At 39.0% G+C, this 26,763-nt stretch overlaps 1 protein-coding gene across 1 annotated transcript in view; it reads left to right on the top strand.

Moving 5' to 3' along the window:
• Positions 1-15,928: 15,928 nt before the first annotated feature.
• ADAMTS19 (ADAM metallopeptidase with thrombospondin type 1 motif 19) overlaps positions 15,929-26,763 on the top strand; it is a 252,046-nt gene continuing 241,211 nt past the window's right edge. Inside the window, exons 1-2 of the mRNA XM_026454497.1 lie at positions 15,929-16,019; positions 16,641-17,296. Of these exons, the coding sequence (XP_026310282.1) occupies positions 15,929-16,019; positions 16,641-17,296 (747 nt within the window). The remainder of the gene's footprint in view (positions 16,020-16,640; positions 17,297-26,763) is intronic.

Raw genomic sequence — 26,763 nt, 5'->3', positions numbered from 1 at the left:
TGTTTAGATAAACAGAAATACATTGTTACTTTCATAGAAGAGAACTATACCATCACAAAGCCATTAAAACAAAAATCAAGATCTAGCACATATAAGTATGCTTCTAGGATGAAAATCCAGCTTATAATCTATCTTCAATTTTTATGAGTTTATTTATCCTGAGATAACATTTGAAAGGCTTTCCAGAAATAGGAAAGCATACGTTTCTGGTTCTAATTTAAATAGTCATATGTGACCTTAATGTAGTAAGAGGTATTCCAGCCAGAGTAGTTTCTTCTATGGATCAAGTATATTTTTGTTAAATTGTAAAAATTTAAAACAAATGTCTCCCATGCTGAAAAAAAGAACCTCAAGGGCATCATCAGTCATAGGTTTAAAACACATGCCCAAATAATTAACAGCTAAATCATAGCAGAAAAAAATAAGAGCTTTTCCTGAACAATTTGCCGCATTATTTAAAGTCTTCTCTTAGAAGGAAATTGTTCTAGAATGACTGAGTTTCTCTTTGCACTTTCACTCAATAAACATTAATGATCGATTATGTAAAAGTAAAGAAAAACAGAGACGCATTGAACACTTTTGTGATTTTATCCTTTAAAAATTCTTTAGAATTTTTTAAGTTATAGAGAATTAAATGACATGATAGAAAATATTATTTAAAAAGTTTTCCTCTCCCTCAAGCTCTCTTTGGTGCCTAACATACATTCCCATCTCATGAGGTGTTTCAACAGTTTGTTGTCTATTCTCAAATTCCTTTTTACATACTCATATAAGCGTATACACACACACATCTCAAAGAAAATACTATGTGTATTGCATTATGACTTCATTAAAATATTGTGATATAATGTATACTTATTTCCATATCAGTAGAAAATGTCCATTTTTAAAAAGTAATTGAGAATTTTTCATAATAAGGTGAGCCGTAAATTATTCATTCACCTACTGACAAATATTGTTCTTTTCCTCCAGTTTCACGCCACTATGAACAATGAGCAATAAACATCCCTGTACAATATCCCCATGTGCCCTGACTTATGTATCTCCAAGATGGGTTTCTTCAGGTAATACTTCTGAATCAGCAGCATGTGTCATTTAATTTTTTTAAAGATGCCCGGTTCCATTTCCCAAGGGGGTTCAGCATGCGCTTGCAGAGGCAAGGTATGACTACTCCCACCTCTCACATCCTCATTTCCACTGACGCCTGTATTCATTTTATTTCAATGGGTGAAAAAAAAAATCAAATCAAGATTTTTTGGCTATAATCCATATTATTCTCCATGGTGAAGTTGAGAAAATTTTCATGTGATTATTTCATGTATGCATTTCCTGTTTCCTCAATGGCTTATTCTATCCTTTACCCACTTTCCTTTTTGACTACTGCGCTTTCCAAATGAATTTATAAGAGTTCTTTTAACATTAAAGATATTAATAATTTGTTTTATGTGTTTTTCTTATTTTTCAAGTGTTATATTTTAAAATACACACATTTTTAAAATGAAGTATATTTTTAATGACTTTTAGTTTTTCTATATTACTTCAGAAGGCTTTCCCAACCAAAGGTTATTCAAATATTCCCTGATAACATTTGTGTCACTTGTATATTAGGGAATCCACCATAATAGAGACTGTGAAAACTTTAGTGAGGAAAGCTGACATTTGAGAGTTTACGAATAGCTTCCATACATTGCCACCCATGATATTTGCTCGTACTCTCATTGATCAAAGACAAATAAGTGGAGAAAGAGGCTGGCAGATGTCTTCAAAGAGTACTGTCTTCTGTAACCTAAGAATGAGCACCTCTTTAACAGAAGGAAGTTAGAATGAATGGAAGTTGGAGATTAATTAGTCCACTTACTGAGGTGACTTTTGAGGAGTATGTATATGGGGCACAAATGTCTTCTACTCTAGGGCCACTTCAAAAAGTGCAGGTACATAATGCTTATGTGGGTTTCTTTCTCAGCATCCTTTGATTGGGTTCCTTCCTAACTTCTTACAATCTTAGCATGCCATTAACCACTGTTCATTAATCAGTATAGAAACTTACTTCATGCCATCCCTCTTTCCAGCGAGGTGGACAAAAAAGGTGTAGATTTGATATTCTGCGAGGGTTCTTCAGGACTATTCTGGACAGGGCTGTAGCACTGCAACAATGCACTCATGGTTTGTTGATGATAGCAAATTTCAGAGAAATTCATAAACAGAATTGTTTCCATTGCTGTACATTTTCAGAGTTTAAGAGAAAAAAATTCCCAAATCCGTAACTGCCTATTAATTGTTAGAGGCTATATTTGTTTGCCCAAGTAAAAAATCACATCTAGAATAGCAATTAACTTTGATCACATTTACAACATTCCATTATTATTCTCCAGGGCCATCTATCATCTGCACAGGTGAGTTAAGTAGGAATGTGGAAAAAAAACGGCACCTCTCTTGCATCTTCCAAGCCTCTTACAGAGGCACGAATCACTGTGGTTTCCTCAGTAATTCAGGGTTGCTTTGATTTATTATTTTGGTTTGGAGAGGGAGTTCTAGTGGTTTACACTTGGTGCCTGATCACAATAGTTCTTACCTTATGTGTCAGGAAAACTCCTGATCTTCAATTCCATAGTATTTCTATTCCTAGTACGCATTCAGCAACTGGAGAAAAAGCATAGCATTGTGATAGAGATTGCAACATTTTTACCAAAATACATTTCCCATTTTTCCTTGAGAACATGTTAGTTTATATTTCCTACCCTCCCTTGTAATCAGATTTTGCCAAAAGAATGTGAGTTGCCATTATGTGTGCCACTTTAAGGTATTTTGGAAACAGGTCTACCTCCTTTTCTGCCTTCCCCTTCCACAGGCTGGGTGCAGACAACAAGATTATAGGAGATGAATAAACCCTAAGAAGAAAGGAGCTTGGTTCCTAAAGCATAAGGAACATTGCCTGGTTTGTCATGAAAGTGTGAAATAAATTTCTATGATGTATGAGCCACTTTATATTGTTTGTTATCATTGCCTAACGAATGCAGAAAATATATTTTTGTTGTGTTTCAGCTATATTGAGGATTATATTTGTTACTATCATGAATACAGTATAGATTCAGGATTTCATTAGGCCTATCATATCAGACTCAGATCAAAATACATTTTTGACTTTCAGAAGTCCCCACTCAAACATGTAAATTGCCATGGATATTGAGTCTTCAGGTATCAGTGTGCTCCAAGCTAATAAGTAACAATAAGGCCTAAAAGATCTGAGCAGTAGTCTACTCCTCAAAGCAAAGCTATCTTAGTAGTTCCAGGTTCTCTTCTGTCAGGCAAGGAGGAAGCTTCACTTACATACAATATTATCATCAAGTCTTCTCAGGGCTGTCCAGGTTTTCCTACATCCAGGGGCCTGTGGACTATCTGACTGAGCCAGGTCTGAGAATTCAGTAAAAAACTGATTATCTTATCTTATAATGGGTGGTCAGACCTAGAGGATATTTTTGTTTTCTTGTTCTGTTTTGTTTTTATGTTTTTTTAACTCAGAAACAACAGGTGGCTCTGGTAAGCTGCCTGTTCATGTTCCCTATAACAAGCCTATGATATATTAGCAACCACCCAAATCTCTGTGGGTCGGGCCATTTGGATTCTCTTGCCAGTAACAAATCTACTTTGCCTCTGAGATTAAGTGCCGCTATGTCACCCAGAATTTCAATTGCCACACTGGAGTCAGGTAGACCATTTCAACTGCATCCTATATCAGCATTGGCAGCCTCAAAGAAGAGCCACTGTTGTATTTTTAAATATGCTGATAAGCCTCTCATCAACTCCTCTCATTTCTCAAGGCCTTGGAGGAAGGAGTAGTTTCTAGGCCTTCTTGAGAGGCATAAATTTCATATGATCAATGCTCTCTAGCATTGTAATCTCCTGGCCTTTGAATTTTTTCTTCACCAATACACCAAGGAAGTTCTGAACTGAATGGTAGTTAGAGATTATTTAGTCTGCTCATAGAAAGCCCCTGAGTTTCAGCATGTGCTTTAAGCTGATAACTTTGAAATTTGGGCCTCTCATTGGCCTTTTGTAAGGTCATTAGAAGTAGATAACCGACTCCAAAATTCTTATATTCTTTATGGCAAATATATGGTTGCAGATAATTCTGCTTTCAGTGCATTATTTAATTCCAGGAGATCACAGACAATAATTTAAAGAAAATCTTTGTCATGATGTGTCATGGACTGACAGATTCTCACTAATAAATACAAACAATGTTCATGGCCTCCAACTCTAACTATGTACAACTCCCTGGATTTTTCTGTGGTCCCTTTGACTGCAATCTGCTCCCTGATACTAATTTGTGTAAGTCATGGTTCTTACTTGCAGCAACAGAACTAGATTCCGGCTCACCTTGGCAAAAAGCAATTTAATGGAATGACGTCATTGTGTAGATTAAAGAATTGATGAAAGGTTAAAAAAAAAACAAGCTGTGAAACAAGGAGAAACCACAGGAAGCTGTCATTACAGCCAAGCCCCTGCCACTGGAATAGCTGGTGAAGATGCTGGTGCATTGTTTCAGGATACTAAACAAACTGCTGGCACCATCACCACCACAATCCCTGGACAATTCTGTTGAAAGGAAATCAAAAGTGCTCTTACCTTTGTGTTACTTGTTTCAGATTTGCCACCTATGGACATTCTATTAGCTGAGGTCATAAACCTGTACCCCAGTGGATAACGAGAATGAAAACCTGGACTATTATATATTATACTTCCACTTCCACTTTAGTGGAAATCAATCCCCATTTACCACCTCAAATCAGCACAATTCTTACCTGTGGGGTTCCTATAATACACAACATGGGAATGGGATTCTCATAATTCTCAACTGTGGGATTCACATAATGAGAAAAGAGGTCAAATAGTGGGCAGCCAAAACCTTAACAAATCAAATGTCACAATAGCCTATCGATTTTAAATTCTATTTTCATTTCATGCTAACGGTTACGTTCCCATCTCTAGTCAACAAATAAAGGGAGTACTGTTCAAACTTTTTTTCTTTGTCAATGGAGCCCTTTTTGTCTAAGAAAAATTCTGATAACCATTTTTACTTACCCTTCTGTCTCTCTGTCTTTGTCTCTGTCTCTTACACACACACATACACATTTTGAATACCTAAAATAATCATAGAATTGTAAACATAAAAGGCCTATATCAGTCTCAAGTGAGTCAACCACTTACCTCTTACGAACAGTGACGTGGATATGGATGGCACTGTCTTTGGTTTCAGTCATTCAATTATCCACTAAACATTTATTGATTATTTAGCAAATGAGGGTATTTCCTCTAAGACTTGACATTGCAAACAGTGTTGGAATTAAGCATCTCGCTAACCGGGAGAAAGGGTACTACACTGTATAATACAAAAAGCTTAAGATTTGTGTCAGACACAGTGATTTTAAGTCTTCAGGTAATGATCATTACAGTGATGATCATTGGTACTCAGTGGGATGCTGCTCAAAGGAATGCGATGGAAAAGTCCAAGCAGGGAGCTCTTGGCCCTGGATCGGTATTTCTTAATCTTGGAATTGGAGTCTCAATAGTTCTGTGTAAATTATGAGTAAACTTTCAGTAGCAATGAAATTCCTGTATATAAGATCTAAGCAGTATGTGGAAAGGCCTAAAGTATTGCCTTATGTTTTCATAAAGCCGGAGAACTTTATTATAACATAGTTTACTGCTTTGAGAATAACATATTTTATTGTTTTGAAGGCTGGGGATTCTTATTTTTAGATTTTAATCTTGGCCTCTTTTACTATTGAGAGAATCTTAAATACCTGTTTAGGCAGAGCAAATTCCTATAATGAGTTTTATATGTAACCCAAACAAACCTGAGACAGCCATGTGCTACACTCAGAAATAAAATACAAGTCCCACATGCCTCCCCCTGTCCCAATAAGAATAGAAATAAATTTCATATGCCTTAAATGCATATATACATAACACATAACAAAACTTTGTAATAATCTCTTTTATTTATCAATTTTTCCAAAGCCCTTTTATCACTGCATAGAGGTTGCCCCTGCAACATTTTATATTACTTTCTCGAAAATTTCAGGAAAACTCAAAACTCAGTTTTCACAGACTATTTTCTTTCTTGTTCTTTTTCCTTCCTTCCCAGATTTTTTATTTTCATTAAAAAAAATTGCTCTTCACACTAAAAGGATTTGAAAGACCAGCTTTCATTCTATTCACCAATTACTTGGCCCTGGTCCTGAGCGGGGGGATTTAACATGTCCATTAGAAGGCAAAGGAGAGGGAAGCCTATATATATTTCTATCTTTTAATTTTGTCTGTCATATATTATTATGCTGACACTTATCAATACATTTTTCTTTCATAACAGTCTGGAAGGCACAAAACTAACAGTGATTATACCTAGGGAGTAGAATTTTGGGATGGTGAGGGGGTGGGACAAAGTCATATATTGAACTGACAATTACTAGGTTGGTGCAAATGTAATTGCGGTTTTTGCCATTTGGTGCCATTTGCACCAACCTAATATAAATAAATGCTAAATCAGTGAAGACTGAATAGAAACACCAGGTGCCATGATGACGTAGAGCAGCAAACGAGACCTAACGTGGTACTTCCGATGCTTGCAAAGAAGAAAGGTACGTGAAGAATAAGTAGGAGTTGTCATTGTTAATGTACAGGATGAGAGGGAACATGTTTCCATTAGAGGAAATGGCATACATGGAGACACGAAAAACTATAGTATGCTATAAGAATTGAGAAAAATCCAAAAGGGAAGAGTAGAATGTGATGGGACTGAAAGTACAAAAGGACTGGGATCGCACAGGGCCTTTAGATTTTGTTAAGGGGTTTGAATTTTGTCCTGAGAGTATCTAGAGAAGAATTTTAATCAGAGGATATTATTTTCATTTTAAATGATCACTATGGCCACAGGGTAAAGATTGGAACGTGGTAGAGCAATGTGCAAGCAGGAGAAAGGCTAACAGAGTGTTGCAGTGGTACCACGGAAAGATGACTGCATCAGCTTAGTACTACAAGCACGAGAGCGAGGAGATGAATTTAGGAGCTAAAGGAAAAAAAGAGAGAACACAACACATGGACACAGAGAGGGGAACAATTCACATCGGGGCAGCTGTGGGGTCGGGGACGAGGAGAGAGCATTAGGACAAATAGCTAATGCATGCGAGGCTTAAACCCTAGATGATGGGTTGACAGGTGCAGCAAACCACAATAGCACATGTATACCTACGTAACAAACCTAGACATTCTGCACATTTATCCCAGAACTTAAAAAAAAAAAAAAAAAAAAAAAAAAAAAAGCCACGACTTGATGACTGGTTGGATGTGAGTGATAAAAGGATGCATGCATTGGCCGGGTGCGGTGGCTCACGCCTGTAATCCCAGCACTTTTGGAGGCCAAGTCGGGTGGATCACCTGAGGTCAGGAGTTCAAGACAAGCCTGGTCAAGATGCTGAAACCCCGTCTCTACTAAAAATACAAAAATTAGTCGGGCATGGTGTGGGCGCCTGTAATCCCAGCTACTCGGGAGGCTAAGGCAGGAGGATTGCTTGAACCCAGGAGGTGGACGTTGCAGTGAGCCAAGATCATGCCACTGCACTCCAGCCTAGGCAACAGAGTGAAACTCCATCTCAAAAAAAAAAAAAAAAAGAAAAAAAAAAGCATGAGTCAAGGATGACTTCTTAGGCTCATGGTTTGACCATTTGGGTGGATGACGGTGACTCTCACTTAGCTCTGGAATGTTGAGGAAGGTCCCTATTCCCTAAACATTTAGCCACTAATGGCTAAAAATGAAACACTGAGAGTGTCACATATTTAGCTTAAGTATTTCTGTAAATAGATTCATTGAGATATAATTTACATATAAAACATTTAACCGTTAAGTGTACAATTTGAATGATTTGTGAAAAATACATAGTTGTGCAACGAGTACCTTAATTGTGATAAAGATTTTTATCACCTAAAATAGTTCCCTCATAGCCCTTTTCCCTCTTTGTCCCCAAAGTTCCTGGGACTGAACTGCTTTAATTACTTCCGTATTATCTTTTCTCCACTTTTATATAAAGGGAAACTTCTTTCACTTAGAATAACACTTTTGCGATTCATCCGTTTTTGCCTGCATCAGTAGTTCTTTTCTTTTCATTGCTGACTTATGTTCCACAATCTACTACAATATTTTTATCTATTCATCAGTTGATTGACATATAGGTTATTTTCAGTTTGGGACCATTATAAATAAAGCTGACACAAAATTCACATGAAAGTCTTGTGTATACCTGCATTAATTTTTCTTGGGTAAATATGTAGGAATTGTGTTGGTGAGTTGTTGGGTAAATGTATATTTAAGAATCATAAGAATCTGTCAAACTGTTTTCCAAAGTGTCTATACTATTTTGCATTTGCATGAACAATGCATGAGAGTTTCAGGTGTTCCACATCCTTGCAAACATTTGGTAATGTAGAGAATTTTTATTCATTCTAATGGGTGTGTAGTGTTGTCTCCTTGTGGGTTTAATTTGCATTTAATGTGCATTGTCCTAGTTACTAATAATGTTGGCTACCTGTGTACAAAAATATGAACATTGATGCTTATCCTACCTCATTTACCAAAATTAAGTCAAAATGGATAATAGTCCTAAATTTAAGAGTAAAATTTTAGACCTAGAAAAAAAGCAGGAGAAAAGGATTTGCTCTTAGCTTAGGAAACACTTCTTAGAAAATCAAAAAGGAATTCTATAAAGGACAAATTAATAAATTGGACTTCATCAAAATTAAAATCTTTTGCTCTTTATCATTTCGTAAATAAAGGGCAAGCTACAAACTAGGAGAAAATATTTACAAACTATGTATCTGTTAAAGGATTTTATTGAGAATATCTACATAAAGTCATGAAACACTTATTGATTAAAAATTACATTTTTATTTATTTTTGAAATGGAGTTTCGCTCTTGTTGTCCAGGCTGGAGTGCAACAGCATGATGTCGACTCACTGAAAGCTCCGTCTCCCGGGTTCAAGCGATTCTCCTGCCTCAGCCTCCCAAGTAGCTGGCACCTACCACCAAGCCCAGCTAATTTTTTATATTTTCAGTAGAGACGTGGTTTCACCATGTTGGTCAGGCTGGTCTCAAACTCCTGACCTCAGGTGATCCACCCATCTTGGCCTCTCAAACTGCTGGGATTACAGGGGTGAGCCATGGTGCCCAGCAGAGGATACATTTTGATAAATGCATCATTAGGTAATTTCATTGCTGTTTAAACATCATAGAGTGTTCTTATACAAACCTACATGATGTATCCTACGACACACTTAGGCTGTATGGTATAGCCTATATCTCCTTTGCTATAAACCTGTACAGCATATTACTGTACTAAATACTGTAGGCAATTGTAAAATAATCCTAAGTATTTGTGTATCTAAACATACCTACACAGAAAGGTGAATTAAAAATATGATATAATATTATGGGGCCACTGTCATATATGTGTTCTGCTGTTGACTAAAATGTCCTTCTATGAGGTACATGACTGTGTACATCTTCATGTTTGCATAGGTTTTGATGAGAAGTTTACTGTCATTCTTAACTTTGTTTCTCTAGATAATGTCTTCTTCCTCTGGTTGCTTTTAAGATTTTCTATTTCCTTTCTGTTTTTAGCAATTTGTTTAATATATGCCTTGGCATAGTTTTATTAAGTATGTTATGTTTGCATGTATACATGATAGTTTTCATCAAATTTGGAAAATATTCAGCCATTATTTTTTCAAATAGTTTCTCTTCCCATTTCCATTTCTCCTCTTCTTCTAAAACTCCAGTTACTCATAAATTAGATATCTTGTTATTATGCCACAGTTCACCAACACTCAAGTCAATTCTTCTTGTCTTTTTCTTTCTGTGCTTCACTTTGGATAGTTTCTTTTGCTATGTCTTCAAGTTCACTGATACTTTTTTTGGCAGTATCTAATCTACTGTCAATACCACCCAGTATGTTTTTCATTTAAAATATTGTATTTTCCATCTCTATAATTTCAAATTGGGTCTTTTCATGTCTCTCTTGATAAGGTTCATGCTTTCCTCTATCTTCATATACATTTACAGCATATCTGTAATAGCTGTTAATGCTTTTGTTGGCTTATTTTATTATTTTTGTCATATCTGGATCTGTTTTTACTGAGCGACTTTTCTCCTTGTTATGAGTCATTTTTTCCATATATGGAATTTATAATTGGATGCCAGAGAATGAGAACTTTACATTGTTGTTGTTGTTGTTTTGAAATACTATTATTCCTAGCCAAGTGTTGTGTCACATGCATGTACCCTAGCCCTTCGGGAGGCTGAGGCAGGTGGATTACTTGAGTCCAGGAGTTTGAGACTGACCTGGGCAACATGGCAAAACCCCATCTCTACTAAAAATACAAAAATTAACCAGGCGTGGTGGTGTACGCCTGTAGTCCCAGCTACTCAGGATTGTGCTGAGGTGAGGGGACTGCTTAAGCCCAGGAGGTCAAGATTGCAGTGAGCCATGATTGAGCCACTGCACTCCAGCCTGGATGACAGAGTGAGACCCTGTCTAAATGAAAAAGTACATATATGTAAAATAACTATTATTCATTTAAATAAAATAGACCTTGTTCTAGCAGGAAATTAAATTACTAGGAAACAGATGAACTATTTTGCAACTATCTTTTAAGCCTTGTTGAGATAGTCCCACATGAAACCTTAATTACAAGGCTAATTTAATTTTATTACCAAGATGATTTTCTAAGAACATTATCTAATATCCCTCATATTATGATGACCTTCCACCTTAGCCAGTAGGAACTCATCACGTTTGGAGTATTGTTTGGCCTTTAATACTTTATGCCTCCCCCTCCTACCACTCACCCTATGCTTTAGGTGGTTTCTTCACATGTAGAAATCAGAGCATACACATTTAATTCAAAGTTCTTCCAGAAAACATCCAGAATTCTCCCTTTCTCTCTGTCATAGCCAATACTACAGACATCTCAACTGGTTCAATTTACATTATTCTGACCAAACAAATTATAATTGATCATACTTTCCACCTGATGGCTGCCAAAACCATTGCACCCAGCTCAACCACAAACAAGAGCAGGGCTTTCAATGGAAATTTTAAATCAGTGGTTCCAAAACACTGAGGCATTTATTTGATGAATTGTAAAAGGAAATGGAATGTGGTTTCACCAGTAAAATCCTGAATACAAAGCACAATCAAAGCAATGGCTACCAAGAGGGGTTAGTGGTTCATTCAAAGCAAAAGCAGTCCAGTTAAGAGCAAAGATCATGGCAATAGTTTTTGAGATGCTCAAGGAATTTTGCTTGCTGACTTTCTGGAGGGCCAAAGAATAACATCTGCTTATTATAAGGGTACTTCGAGACAGCTAGCTAAAGCTTTAGCTGAAAATCTCTGGGAAAGCTTCACCAGAATCCTTCTCCAAATGACAATGCTCCTGCTCAGTCCTCTCATCAAACAAGGGTGATTTTGTGAGAGTTTTGATGGGAAATCATTAGACATCATCTTACAAGTCCTGATTTGCTCCTTCTGACTTTATTTCATAATCTCAATCTTTAAAAGGCATTCATTTTTCTTCAACTAATAATGTAAAACAGACTGCATTGACATGGGTAAATACCTCACAAATTTTCAGTTCTTCAGGGATGGAGTAAGAGGCTAGTATCATGGCTTACAAAAGTGTCTTGAACTTGATGGAGCTTATGTTGAGAAATAAAGTTTTTTTTTAATTTTATTTTTACCTTGTACTTCCATCTTCCACATACTTTTTGAAGTTTCCTTGTAATTTATAGCCAAGGGGCAGACAATGATGGTTTTAAAAATATGTCCACAAATTCTTTGACATTTCCCCATTTGAATGTGGGCTGGACCTAGTGACTTGCTTTTTATGATGAGAATATGATAGAAGTGGTGGTATGTCACTTGCAAGATTAGGTTTAAGAAGACCATAGCTTTTATTTTGGGTGCTCTCTCTCTCAGATCACTTGTTCTGGGGGAATGCATGTAATGAGCATCCCTGTGGGAAAACCTGTGTAGCAAGTTGCTGAGCTTCCTGTCAACCAAGTGAGTTGAAAGCAGAACCTCTTCTTGCAGTTAATTCTGCTGAAACTATAGCTCTGGCCAAGAGTTTGACTGCAAACTTGTGAGAGCCTTAATCAGAAATACCTGGGCTTATCCTGTCTTGGATTCCTGACTCTCAGAAACTATGTGAGATGATAAATGTTTGTTGTTTTAAACTGCTAAGGTTGTTATGTAGCAATAGATAACTGATTCAGTCTCTGTGTAGTTCCCTCCTTTCTGGTACTCTGCCCTATAAATTCTAGCCTCCTTCTCTGCCTCCTCAACTCAGCTTGTATTCAGGGCTCCGTTTGGCTTTCTTGTCTCTGTGTTAAGGCCTGAAACTGCCTCCAGGTAGTAAGCTGGGGAAATTGTAGTGACCAATTCATTTACTTCTCTTCTCTCCTAAGTCATAACCCTAGCCTCCCTGTTGTCCAATATCTAAAAACCTTTACTATGTTTTCTAATTGCCTAACGTGAGAGTTAACTATGGTCCCTGTAATTCCATTATGGCCAGAACTAGCTTAAGACTTGATGTCAATTTAGATATGAGTTCTACTGGGAGTTGGTATCTTCATGGAACTCAGTGAAAGAGTTCTTTGTATTTTCTCAAGACTTTAAGAATTTGGTGGGGGGAGGGTGGGTGGATTTAAGATTAGCTTAGGTTAATTTTAACCTAGGGTAAGATTAGGTTGTGAGAGGCTTAGTGCCAATGAGTGAAGAGAACAAGGGAGAGTTGACAGCATCAAGTCCAACTTTCTATATGGAGAAGCCTGGATTATAAATGACAATATGAGCACCAAAACAGTTGATTCCACTTACTCTGATACTTTGTCATTTACCTCTTCTCCTTCTGTCCTTATTCTAAGAACACAAAAGCAGTGCTCTGTTGGTGTTAGCAACCATCTGGTGACATATGTTGTGATCTGTCTTACCAACATCTTTTTCCCAGCTGCTCTTTTCTTTCCTCTAAGGTTGGTCATGCACACGCATGCCTCAGTCCTGCCTTTTCTTCTCTATTTCACCACACACAGTTTACTCAATTCCAAATTAGGCCAGTTCTTTCTTTTATATACACAGGTACTCGAATTCACTCACTTTAACTGATACTCTTACTTGCACATCTAAGTCTCTCCTAGAGCACAAAAATTCGCCACACATTTCTCTCTTAGGCTTGCTCATTCTGTAAACCAGATAAATCATGTTGATAGTGGCTAATCACCAGCAGAGCCAGTGATGCAACTCCTGATCAAGGAATTAGAATTGGAACAAAATACCATAAAGAAATCAATTTCCATCACTTTCTAAAGCATCTTGGAGAATTTCCTGATAATTTCAGAACCTATCCAGTGTAAATCCTTGAATTAGTCGGTGATACATAAAAGAAATCATTCCTACCTTTCAAAAACATTCATAGTCTAGTAGGAGAGATAAGTCATTAAAGCTCAAGTGACTTATAAATGTCTCTAAAATATGTAAATAAATTATAACAGCATTTCAAAAGGGAAAAAAGAGAACAGTTAGCTGGGAATTAGACAAATCTTTCCATAACAATTAATATTAACCTTTACCATGAAAGATAGGTAGGGATTATATATTAGTAGGGAAAAAAAGGCAGCAATGCAAACTTACATTGGTAAGCTGTGCTTCTGAGTATATTTAACTTAGTTATACAACTCATTTAGTTTTAAAAAATCATGGATGTTCTCTAATAATAATAATAATAAGTTAATATGCATTATTCCTTCAGTTCTGCTTTTCGTTGTTGTTGTTAAAATACGTGTGAGAAACGTGCTAAGACTCATCTATTGGAAGCATTTCATTGAAATTAGCTTTCAATCTTAATAGCTTGCTATACTCGAAAAATAAACTGCCTCTGATTTTTTTGCCTAGCTTTAAATCGGTATAATTGAGTCTCACGAAAAAAAGCATTTAGGTTTCTAAGTAACCCAGATATTTCTTGAGCATCTGGAAACCCACACCTTAGTTACTCCAGCATTAGAGATTTTATAAGACAGGGTTTGGAGGCAGATCACTCTTGACAAACTCACCTAGAGTGTTTTTGCCTTTGTTTCTAAACTCTGGACAACTCAAAGAAAGTATTATAGGACCCAGCTTATTCAAACAATGGCTTTCCTTTGAAATAAGATCGTCTGCTTCCCTTAAAGGCATAGTAGTCACCTTTGACACAAGGAACAGAAGGTAAAATAACAAAGGAAGTGGTGAACCAATCTCAGTGCTGCAATTAAAAAAAAAAAAACCAAAAAAAAAATCACTGATTTGCATTACTTCTCATTTCTAGGTGTCTGGCCTAGTGCAGAGGATGCAAATGACAGTTCAGATCAATCATCGTTAAATCTGATATGAACGCTTTGATGTGGCTGAGGGAGAGGTGTGGAAAGGGGAGTAGGTACCATGAAGAGAACTGCAACAAAGGAAAAAAAATATTTGGGGTTGAATTGCCCCAAAAAAGGACAGAAACAGCAAAAATATATTTTATATGTACAAGTAAAAAGTACAGAGGGCAAAATAATCTCACCTGGTCTGAGATCTTTAGAATATAATGCTTAATGTTCATTCCCTTACTCTTACTCCTTTTAGGACTCCGTGTGTGTGTGTGTGTGTGTGTGTGTGTGTGTGTGTGATGGGGTGGGGTAGGGGAAGGAGAGAAACTGATAGTACTGATGAATGGTGAGCTATAAAGATAAGGAAGGAAAAGAGGCTCTGAAATGTAAGGGTGCCTACTCTCCTGGGAACCTTTACAGCACATTCCATGACAAATTACATTATCTCCGGGCTTAGAAAATTCCGACAAAGATGGGAAGACAAATCAAAGGCCTTTGGTAAATGAGGCCTGAGCTTTGTGGTCAAGTCTGCACTAATTTTTGCCTTGCGTGATGTGTGAATTTGACAAAAAGAGGAGCTGGATTGAGGAGTGGGATGGGAAGGGGGAGGCACCTCTACCTGCACACACCTCAACTGACTGGTGGGGGGCAGGGGATGGATGCAAATCAGGCCTTCTCGAGTGGCCAATCAATAGTCAGGTGAGGGATTTTGGGTCCCCACCCCATCCCAACCGGCGTTTGAGCACGTGCACAGTGTTCTGGGACCTTTGTCCCGCAAAGTCACGCTTCGCGGGCACCCCTTGGTCCCTTTTTCTGGTCAGATGTCCTTAATTCTTTTCTGCTCTACAACCCACCTCTCTAGTAGTGTATTCCCATCTCCCTACTCATTCCCTTCCGCGCTGCTGCGGGTGAGAGCTTTCAGCGTTGCGTCCCAAGGAGCGTGAGGAGTGTGCGGAGCTTGGCACACCAAGTTGCCGAGACTGTGACACCAGCCTCCGCCCGTTCCGCGCGGGTGCAGGCGGCGAGCCTCGGCTCGGACACCACAGCTCTCCTGCCCGCGCCGGGCAGTCCTCCGCCTGTCCAGAGGCAGCACTCCCGGCTCTCGGCTGGCTGTGGGTCTGTCCTGTGGGGCTCCAGCACTAGCCTGCTCGGCCTCGGAACCTCCTGCAGCGTTCAGAACACAGAAAATAGACTCATCACCTAATTCGCCAGGGAGCTCGAGCGCTGCGGGGCCGCGGCGCTGCCTCCCCCGCTCCTCCCCCCACCCGACCCCACCCCACCCCCGCCAGGGCTTCGGCGGCCTCCTGGAGTCACACAGCCTACCCCCCCACCCCAACACCCCCTCCCCCGGCAGACAAAGGGCCTGGGCAAATTCGCCGCCCGGCCTCCTAGCGCTCCGGGGAGGCCGCTGCGCCCGGAGTGGATCGCGCTGGAGGCGTGCGCCGGGCGAGAAGCCGCGGCCGCCGGAGCGCAGTATGGGGAAGAACCGCGAGATGCGCCTGACTCACATCTGCTGCTGCTGCCTCCTTTACCAGCTGGGGTTCCTGTCGAATGGGATCGTTTCAGGTAAGTTCTTCCGTGACTTTCTCGCCTCCTTTCTAGCCATCCCAGCGGAGACCGCGAACGTAGGGGTCGGCAGGGCTGGTGCAACCGGTGCGTGGAGAGCAGAGCTCAGTAGGTAGCAATAAAAATGAGCTTGAGGTGCGGGTTAAGGGGTCAAGTTCGGAAATGAAGCACACTTCTGCCGGCCTCGTTTTAACCGTATGTGGAATAGTTTCCTTCTAATTAGAGCAATCATATTTGCAAAGCTACGTTTGCAGCACCTGGAGGAAAATTAGAACGTACCTAAGTTGAGAGCAACGCTCTGCTCTAGCATACACTTCAGAAATCGTTTACTCGTGCTGGAGTCTTTGCATCGGTTTTCTTTTCAACAATGAAGTACGGTCACCAAACTTTGATTCCCCCCTCCCCGCCCCCAATATAATCGTACTTTTACTCTGAAAATGCTGGGGTCTGTAATCTGATCGCAAGGCTTCTGGGGTTGCAAAGAGTTTCAGGGGCTAGACGGGTGGTCTCTATTGCATTCAACGCGAGCGCTCTGTATCTATGGATTGTGAGCTTAGAAATATTTGTGCTACTGGAACCGCGGCACTTTAAGCCCCGCACTTCTGTCTGCCCCGCCCGCAGAGCTGCAGTTCGCCCCCGACCGCGAGGAGTGGGAAGTCGTGTTTCCTGCGCTCTGGCGCCGGGAGCCGGTGGACACGGCTGGCGGCAGCGGGGGCAGCGCGGACCCGGGCTGGGTGCGCGGCGTTGGGGGCGGCGGAAGCGCCCGGGCGCAGGCTGCCGGCAGCTCACGCGAGGTGCGCTCTGTGGCTCCGGTGCCTTTGGAGGAGCCCGTGGAGGGCCGATCAGAGTCCCGGCTCCGGCCCCCGCCGCCGTCGGAGGGTGAGGAGGACGAGGAGCTCGAGTCGCAGGAGCTGCCGCGGGGATCCAGCGGGGCTGCCGCCTTGTCCCCGGGCGCCCCGGCCTCGTGGCAGCCGCCGCCTCCCCCGCAGCCGCCCCCGTCCCCGCCCCCGGCCCAGCATGCCGAGCCGGATGGCGACGAAGTGTTGCTGCGGATCCCGGCCTTCTCTCGGGACCTGTACCTGCTGCTCCGGAGAGACGGCCGCTTCCTGGCGCCGCGCTTCGCAGTGGAACAGCGGCCAAATCCCGGCCCCGGCCCCACGGGGGCAGCATCCGCCCCGCACCCTCCCGCGCCGCCGGACGCAGGCTGCTTCTACACCGGAGCTGTGCTGCGGCACCCTGGCTCGCTGGCCTCTTTCAGCACCTGTGGAGGTGGCCTGGTAAGCGCCTTCTTTCCCTAGGTCTCCATTTTCCCCTGCTGCTGCTCCTCTCCTTGCCCCATAGATCGGGCTGATTTGCATGCACCTTCTCCCCTTTCAGTGTGCTCCTTTTGAGCTTCGCCCTAGACTGCACCCCCAGGTGTCTATATCGTTTGCCTCCCGTGGAACATCTCCAGCGCAGTTATGTAAATCGGACGTCTAATTGGATGGATAAATGGCCTTCTCCTTCCAGATGGTTATGTGTCTTTCGAAACTACGTGAAACTCTGCCTTTTTGTAACTTCTTCCCAATGGCTCTTCTTTCTGTTCTCCAGGGTTTTCTGAAATAAGGGCAACACGTGATGCCTTTTAGAAACTCAAAAGACAACCAGTGGGCTCACTGATGAATCTCCTCCGTGTTTGCGCAGCACTCTCTGTTCCTCATCTGTTATCTTAGAGCTTTTTCATAACCGACTTCAAAGTTGTAAGAACAATTCTATAGGGAATTACTCTGACAGTTTTCCAGAATTTAAACACATCCAGAGCCATACTGGACACCTGTTCACTGTGTTTATGAAAGATGGGAGCTGGGAGGGACTCAGTTGAGAGACTGGAGCTGTTAAGTAATGGGTGACATTATCATCCAATCCGTGTTCAAAGGGTTATGGTTCTGTGATTGACATTTCGTTTGACAGTACTTCCTTTTCTTCTTTCCACTCTTTGGAGGAAAGGAGCAAGGTTGAGAGCCTTGTTAAATGGCCTGTTGGGATGGAAAGTAAAAGCCATTTGCTCTGTCAATGTAGAACATCATTTGATTTTTCTCCCTCTGTCATGATTCAGGGGTTAGGACAAACTTCTATAAGTTGTCCTTTGTGTGTGTGTGTGTGTGTGTGTGTGTGTGTAGTCAAATACGTATCACATAAAATGTACTATTTTAACCGTTTTTAGATGTACAGGTACGTGGCTTTAAGTACATTCACGTTGTTGTGCAACACCACCATGACCTTTATGGTTGCTCCCACCACCGTGGGCTTAATGTTAATTGGTTTAAGATAAAACTCATAAAATATCAAAAATGCCCTTGTGATTTGTGGCTTCATTTTGCTCTTCATAGTGAGCCACTGAGAAATCCACAAGAACTTGCATGGAAGCAAACTGCTTATTTGGAGAAAATCCAACAGCAGTGGATAGCAGAAAATAATCAGCACAGTCACAGCCACTCAAACCTACCACCCGCCCCCCACCCCTGAACCAAGATCCCGTAGTCAAATGATGTACACTGTTGGACAGTGCTCATAATCATGAATATTCAGATATGGGCATTTTTAGGCTTAAGTGAAAAAAATTGGCGTGGAAAAATTACATGTAAAGCTTTTATTAAAAGGTTTTCTGTGGAACTGATGTTTGAACATTTCACTGAGGAAAACGTTTTGTGGAGATTTCATTGTCCACTAGCTTTTGGCTGGGGATTAAATAATCACATATAGAAAGTCCCTGGTGTGGTAGGAGCAACGGGGGATAAAGAATTTCACTGTGTTGAAATGTGCACTTTTGGTCAGATTTTCCAAATGACCTATTCCTTCTCTCTGTACTTAAGGAAGCAAAGTTAGAATTAAAAGTCGGTTTTTCATAGACTGAATAGGAGTTTGACATACTTCCCTGTTTATCATGTTGGACTTTTACTCACTTTTCCTATTAGCTACATATGTATCTGTTCTCAACTGGGAAGTCTTTGTTGTTGATGAAAACTACCATTGCCAGCAATTCAGTGTAGGAGTTAGATTTTCAGTAAAAAGTTAAGCAAATAGCCAAGAAGGGTGGGTTTGTTACTCTAGACTCTAATATGCCAGCCTTTTCCCTTATGAGCTGGTGGATAAGGAAAGAGAGCGTTGTTACCTGTACTCTGGAAGAGATCTGTTCCCTGATGATTGACAAGCTCCTTCTCTCTTTTAGGCTTCAGTTTCCATAGGTAAAATTGGAGAATTAGATGATTTAACTTAAAACATTGGATGGTGGGATTACAATTCTATTGGATATTTAATGTATTCTGGGTCCCTTGTTTAGAGGATAGAATGTTCTGCCTTTTGGGGGCTCAAGAATTAAGAGAAAGAGATCATGTATAAGTGGAAATGACACAGGTAGTCACAAGACAGTGACAGACCAGCACAATTAATCAAATGTTCTGCTAAGGTAAAAATCCCTTGGGAGAGGTGGGGAATGCTTCCCAAAGCAGATGACGTTTAACTGGATCTTAAACCATGGAGAGGATTTCGCCAGGCAGAAAAAAAAGCTGGAGTGTTGTAGGTACAGGGGAGGAGACTGAGTGCAGGCATGAAAATGCAGGACCTGTCAAGGGAATGATAAAGATTATCTCCTATGACTAGGCCAGATGATGCGATAGAGAGAAATGATCTTAAAATGTCTAGAGATCAAACTTCAAAAGCCTTGTCTGCAAGAATATGGGCTTTTTCTAACTGAATATTCACAAAACTACCTACCTGTTCCTTTATATCTCAAGAATTCTGTGATCCTGTAATGCTAATGTGAGGAATTATGGTAACTTTATATAGAGATGGTGAATCATTTATAAATGCAACTGCCGTTAGTTTGCAACAATTATTTTCTTCTCAGGGAAAGCTTTCTTATTGTCAGTTGCAGAGAAGAGGGTATTTCACGAACTGTACCTTCCCTTCCCCTCTCTTGATAGTAAGTTTTGCCTACTGGTACCTGAACTTTTCAATATCTTTTGGATTATTAAATGTTTAAAAGGATCCAAAAGTCTGTAGGAAAGGAAATAGAACATCAGCTATCCAATAAAGTGAACATTTATAAGATTGACCAATTTACTCTCCAGGTACTACGCTAACTTGTGTTATCAAAGGAAAAGTGCCAGAATGGAGATTTTGGATATGGGGCAAGAGCTGCCTCTTCAAAGTTTTTGATCTTTCTGGATATCATATCTGGATCTGTCTCTATATAAAATGTACAAATTATACTTATATATGTAGCAATTGATCTGTGAAGCGTTATTATTTCTATTTGTCCTGATTAGTGTATTATTGAATAACAATCTTATTTGAGTTGTATATTAGATCTTATAAGCATGCAAATATACTACTACTAATCAATTAAACATTTATTGAACAACTCTTATGACTAAGGCCTTTTCCAGATATTGAGAATACAAAAAGAAGATGAAGCAGTCTCGATATATTTCACGGGGCTCTCAACCTAACTTGCCAGTCCCCAATGAAAACAGGGAAATACAATAGGTTGAGATGTGTGAAAATACAGGTATACCATGAGTGCTCTGATGGCACTGTCTTGTTCATCTCTTTTCATTTCCAGCACTTTAGTTTTTAGTAGGTACTCAGTAAAAATCACTGAATAATAAAATACAACAGATGAAGTACTTTATGATATTTTAAAATCATCTTAAAAAATTAAAATACACAAAAGCAACAAATTAAATCCCATGAAACTGTGCAACAATTATCTTTGCTCAAAGTTAACACAATTTTTTTTTTTCTAAAAACATTCTTATAAGCACTGGGCCAAAATAAACTAGATTGGTATATACCTGGCCTATGTTTTTTTTAATGGACTACTGACATGGCAGACTACTTAGATTAATTTTTCATATGATGAAGTGTGGATACTAAAACTAATGCCACCTTTTCCTACTTAAATTAAGAGTTTTATCCAGTAGTCATTTTGGTTAGCTTTTGATACAGAATCTGGAGCCTTCTGTAAATTAAATTTTTTTTAATCTTATTTGCACTAAAGTATTCTATGCTGTGGGAAGTTTTAAACAATTAAATATTTTTGTGACTCCCATTTAAATAAGGCACTATATCAGTTAGCAGTGTGAAAGCTGCTGTCAGAGCAGGAATGAGTAAAGGGAAATAAACACATAACGAGGAGAATCAGTGGAATCAATCCACATCCAAATGAAAAAATTAAGATTACAGACTGACCTCATATATCTACTTTCTTCATTCAAGCAAAATCTTAGGAATGATAGAAAAGATATTCTAAATAAATATAAAGCAGTATTAGAAGAGAATGTCATCAGGACATAAGATATTTTAAATATCTCCTGAAAGATTGAAACAGTTTGGCTTGGATTAAGAGAAACATATAGTCATTAGAAAACATCTGTGAATTGCAGGAGCCATGCCAGAAGTGCCGCTGTACATGCAGAGAAAGGCAATGCAGTGAGCAGAAAGGGACCTAGAATAAGAGTAGGATTTGTTTTCTCTGTTATCCCATTCTGCCAAGCACCGGAAGCCACATATGTGTCGCTAACACAGGAACAGAGAACAGATGCAGAGCTTACCCAGGCACCTGGGTGACACCCAGGAAATACTCTCTACTCTCAAAAGATGAGCTGTTGGATTCTTGCACCGAGTCAAATGTCTCATCTGTCTCTAACTCAAGGAGAGCTGAGTAAACTGAACTAGTCACAACAGGTAGGTGAGCAGGGAAACCAAGAAAAGATGAGCTGACACCCAAGAATATTACATTTTGAAGAAAATAATATAAAAAGAGTCTAAAACTCTTGTTAATTAATACAAGAAGCAAAAAATTAATAAATAGAATAACAGAAATCTAATGCCTAGAAGAATAAGAGCAGGTATATATTTATGGAAAAAAATAAATTAAAAAAATTGGGAACAAACTACTATCCATAAAAAGATTAGATACAATGGGACTGAAATTATATCTCTGTTAGAGTAAAAACTCAATAGATGAGCTGATAGGTAAATTTGTGATATGGAAGATCAAACCCAGAAATTATCCCAGAACATAATACAATGGCGAAACGAATATAAAATAATAATAAAAAGTTGTGAGCCATGAATCATAGGTCTAGATCAAACATTTCTCTAATAGGAATGCATTTAAAAAAACAGTATAAAGATTGAATTGTAAAAATAGATGCAATTATATGCTACCTACCAGTTAGACTTTGGATATGAGGCCAGATATTACTTCTCTGAGAGTAGAGGGTAGATGAGATAAATGGTGTTCTGGATGATCCTCGCTCAGCATACACCAAAAGCAATTTTCAATACAGGTTTCCGTATTTGGAATTAAAAATAAAGACAAATGGAAAGCAGTTTATGTGTAGAATTCTTGATTTTAAAAATTTTCATTCTTTATTGTTGTTTCCTTTCAAAATTGTAGCAACATTTTTAAACAACTTTCTTGTTTTTCCAAAGTTTTCACAGAAACAAAAATGTATTTTGCACTCAGATTTCACTGGCTTTCATATTTAATTATTTAATATTTACATATTGATTAAATTATACATTTACAGAATGTTGTACCTACCTGTGTTCAGACAAATATGGCTGACTCTTGTCCCAGGCTGACTGGTGGAAATGGTTGTGTACTGTAAGACAAAGGAAGTGTCTGCTAGCTATGAGCATTCAGCATGCTGTATGCCTCAGTGACATGTTTTCCAGATGGTGTGTGGAGTATTAAGTCAGCGATTCTAGTTGAATTGGTTGATATAACCAAGATTAGTTAGGGAGAGGTTAAGAGACCAGTGATTCTAATTGAATTGGTTGATATAACCAAGGTTAGTTGGATAGAGGTTAAGAGACCCTTTTATCAGCGTCAGAAACAAATTTATCAGAGATAAGACACAAACCTTCAGAGTGAAAGACCAACCACAAAACTCAGCATGACCTAAGAGGGACCCAAATCTAGATGCACATTGACAGCATATTAGAATATCAAAGAGAAAGAGAAAATCCTATGCATTTAATAGAGGAGAGATGGTCTACAGTGGGATGTGTATCAGATTGACTTTAGAGAATTGAATCAGTAATACTGGGTGCCAGAGGATCAGGTAACTTCAGAATTCTGAGGAAGAGTCATTCTAAATCCTGGATTATATGGTCACACAAAATACCATTCAAATCTGAGGCCAAAGTAAAATCATTTTCAAAATTATAAGGACTCAGATGTTACCACACAGAATCTCCAAAAAGATATGCAATGAAAAATCTTCCTGAAATACCTATCCCCTGGTTAGTACTTAGTTTTCCATCCTAGAGGTAACCAGGGTCATCTGCTTATAGTGTCTGATCTGGAGGTAGTTTATGCATAAACAAATATATATATATACATGTATACACTTACAACTTTTGAAAAACTCATATTGTTTACACACACACACACGTGGTATTATTACATTTGAATGTGTAAAGAGATTCCCCTTTTGTTTAGTCCTCTTATATCTGATTGCAAGGATCTTTTGTAGTCTACCTAATCAGTTTGGTGTTCCTGGATATTTGATTGCATACAATATTTTCCTATTAAGAACAAGGCTAAATATATAGAGTTCTGTAGAAATGCTGTTTTGCCTCTAATGTATATCTGTGTTAAAGGGCATGTGTATTGGTAATTTGGAGAGATATTGCTTAATTGTACCCATAGAGATCGTGCTACTTTACAGTCTCAGACTAGGATAGTAGGAGAGTTCCTCTTTCCCATGTCCTCTTACTGGTACAGACGTTATTATTAAAATTTTTGACCTTTGTGAAATCTAATAGGTGAAAGATGTTATTTATTATTATTATTATTATTATTTTTGAGACGGAGTCTCACTGTCGCCAGGCTGGATTGCTGTGGCGCGATCTCAGCTCACTGCAGCCTCTGCCTCCTGGGTTTAAGCAATTCTTCTGCCTCAGCCTCCTGAGTAGCTGGGACTACAGGCTTGCACCACCGTGCCCAGCTAAGTTTTGTATTTTTAGTAGAGATGAGGTTTCACCATTTTGGCCAGGATTGTCTTGATCTCTTGACCTCGTGATCCGTCCACCTCGGCCTCCCAAAGTGCTGGGATTACAGGCTTGAGCCACCGCGCCCGGCCAAAGATTGATGTTATCTTAATATAGTTTTAATTTAGATTTTTTGTTGTTATGGTGAGGTTGAGTGTCTTTATATTTTTTATTCTCATTTCCTTTCCTGTAGACTTTCCATTCATATCTTTTACTTATTTTTCTTTCTTTCTTTCTTTCTTTCTTTCTTTCTTTCTTTCTTTTTTATGGTGGATTCTTGCTCTGTCGCCTGCAACCTCCGCCTCCGGAGTTCAAGCTATTCTCCTGCCTCAGCCTCCCAAGTAGCTGGAATTACAGGTGCCTGCCACCACACCCAGCTAATTTTTGTATTTTTAGTAGAGACAGAGTTTTGCCATGTTGGCCAGGCTGGTCTCAAACTCCTGACCTCAGGTGATCTGAGTCCACCTCAGACTCCTAAAGTGCTGGGATTACAGGTGTGAGTCACTGTGCCAGGCCATCTTTTACTTATTTTTCTAGTATATATTTTTATTTCTAATTCCAAAGTTCTTCATATATTAGTATTTTAAAAAGACAAATGTTAATTATAAAATAATATATTCTAAGTATAGGAAATTTAGGAAATATATAAAATAAATAATCTGTAATTTTACCACCCAGAGATAAACAATTAACTTTTTAGTATTTTTGCTGAAAAGGACATAAAAATGTAAAATAAACCTCAATTAGAAGATTTGTTGGTAAGCTAGAAAAAGCAAATTTTCTCAAACATATTTTTTGGTTCATAAGATTGGCACAAATTATGCAGATTGAGACATAATTGGGGAACATTTAATCTTACACATTGTAGGAGAGTAAATTAGTAGAGTCAATATATACTTTTGTGTAGTATCTATTAAAACATTAAATATGATTACCCTTCTTGTCAGCAATTCTGCTCATAGTTGTCCATTTTAGAGAAATATCTATATATGTGCAAAAGGCTTTGGTATAAGCCAATTCATTGCAGAATTTAGAACTCTCTAGATATTCAGCAGTAATGGACTAGTTATATCTATATATTATGCTGAAGTTCAGGAGAATGGAAAGAAAAAAGAAACAGTTCTTTGCTTCAAGGTGTTTACCGTTTTGAAGGAACCATTTTCTTTGTCTCAACTAGAGTTAATTGCTATTTGATTTAGTAAGTACTCAAACACCCCTTATTAATGAAATAACTGTTTTCTGTTTTTTGTGTTTTTTTGTTGTTGTTGTTGTTGTTGTTTTTTGTTTTTTTTTGAGATGGAGTCTCACTTTGTCGCCCAGGCTGGAGTGCAGTGACGCAATCTCGACTCACTGCAAGCCCTGCCTCCCAGGTTCACTCCATTCTCCTGCCTCAGCCTCCCAAATAGCTGGGACTACAGGCGCCCGCCAGCATGCCCAGCTAATTTTTTTGTATTTTTAGTAGAGACGGGATTTCACCTTGTTAGCCAGGATGGTCTTGATCTCCTGACCTCGTGATCCACCGGCCTTGGCCTCCCAAAGTGCTGAGATTACAGGCATGAGCCGACACGCCCCATCGAGATAACTGGTTTTTAAGTGTACCTACCTTTATGGCATTCTGTGGATTTCCAGTTTAGCATTAGAGTGGCATGGATAATATAGTTATGTGTGAGAGAAGTTTCTGGATTATGAGAGGAGCAATATGTAGATACGTTAGTCTTTGTCAAAGGAAGCTACATAGTGAATAAACAGAATTGTGATGCTGATCAAATAAGCTACATTGTACATTAAAAATAAACTAATCATATATTAACCTATGTCTGCATTCTCAGAGAACTGAGACATGGACCAATTTTGTGAGAAGACATTTTGTTTATTTAATAATCAGTAAATAATTGCATGTATTTATTTTAAGTTTGTTAACTGAATCATAAATATGGTATACTTTTAAATAACAAAATTCTTTATAGAGCCTAAAATATGTTTATGCAACACTAAAACAGAGCACATTTTTATTGAGCTCATGCACAATTGAATATTTTCACTTATTTGGAATTACATTTTTACCCCAGAGGGTTTGATGTCTTTGTATTTGCAAAATGAAGAAGAATCAGAGGAGTTCCAGGTTCCTGGTAGATGGGATATGTTTTAGAGCAGTGGGAGAACCAGTAGTCCCCCTTGAATTATGATTTGGAGGTTTCCTGAAAGGAAGTTTTAAGATTCCCTTAGCAAAGTGAGAACCATAATTTGATGCAGAGTGCATTTAGGGTGCAGCTATAGTGAGCACATCCATCTCATCATTATTCTGATGCCAAGCCCTAGACTGAGAGAAGTGAGAAAATGGGAGCTTAGCCATTCCAGTGCTACCCAGATATTTTTATAGAATTATTACATGGTGGTGTTGGGAAGTACCTTAGGGATTAGATGGTTTAGTGTCTGCCTTTTCCAGAGAGAAACTTGACTTCATCTCATAATTCATGTGCATGTATCTGCAATAAATTATTAACTTTTTAGACTCTAACTCAGATGATCAGGGAATGGTGCTGGTGAGCCCAGGCCAGTTTTGGGATTACCAAATGCTTCTGCTTTTCTATTGTTTTCCATTTAAAATAAATGACATCTAAACATATATATTTTTTTTCTTGAGCACATTCAAAGGATAAACATAAGGATATTTTGCCCTAAACTCTTTTTGTAGTCT

Source organism: Piliocolobus tephrosceles, chromosome 4 (genome assembly GCF_002776525.5).
Source record: "Piliocolobus tephrosceles isolate RC106 chromosome 4, ASM277652v3, whole genome shotgun sequence".
NCBI lineage: Eukaryota > Metazoa > Chordata > Mammalia > Primates > Cercopithecidae > Piliocolobus > Piliocolobus tephrosceles.
Note: the sequence above shows the minus strand (reverse complement) of the source record. Positions and strands in the feature narration are given on the sequence as shown.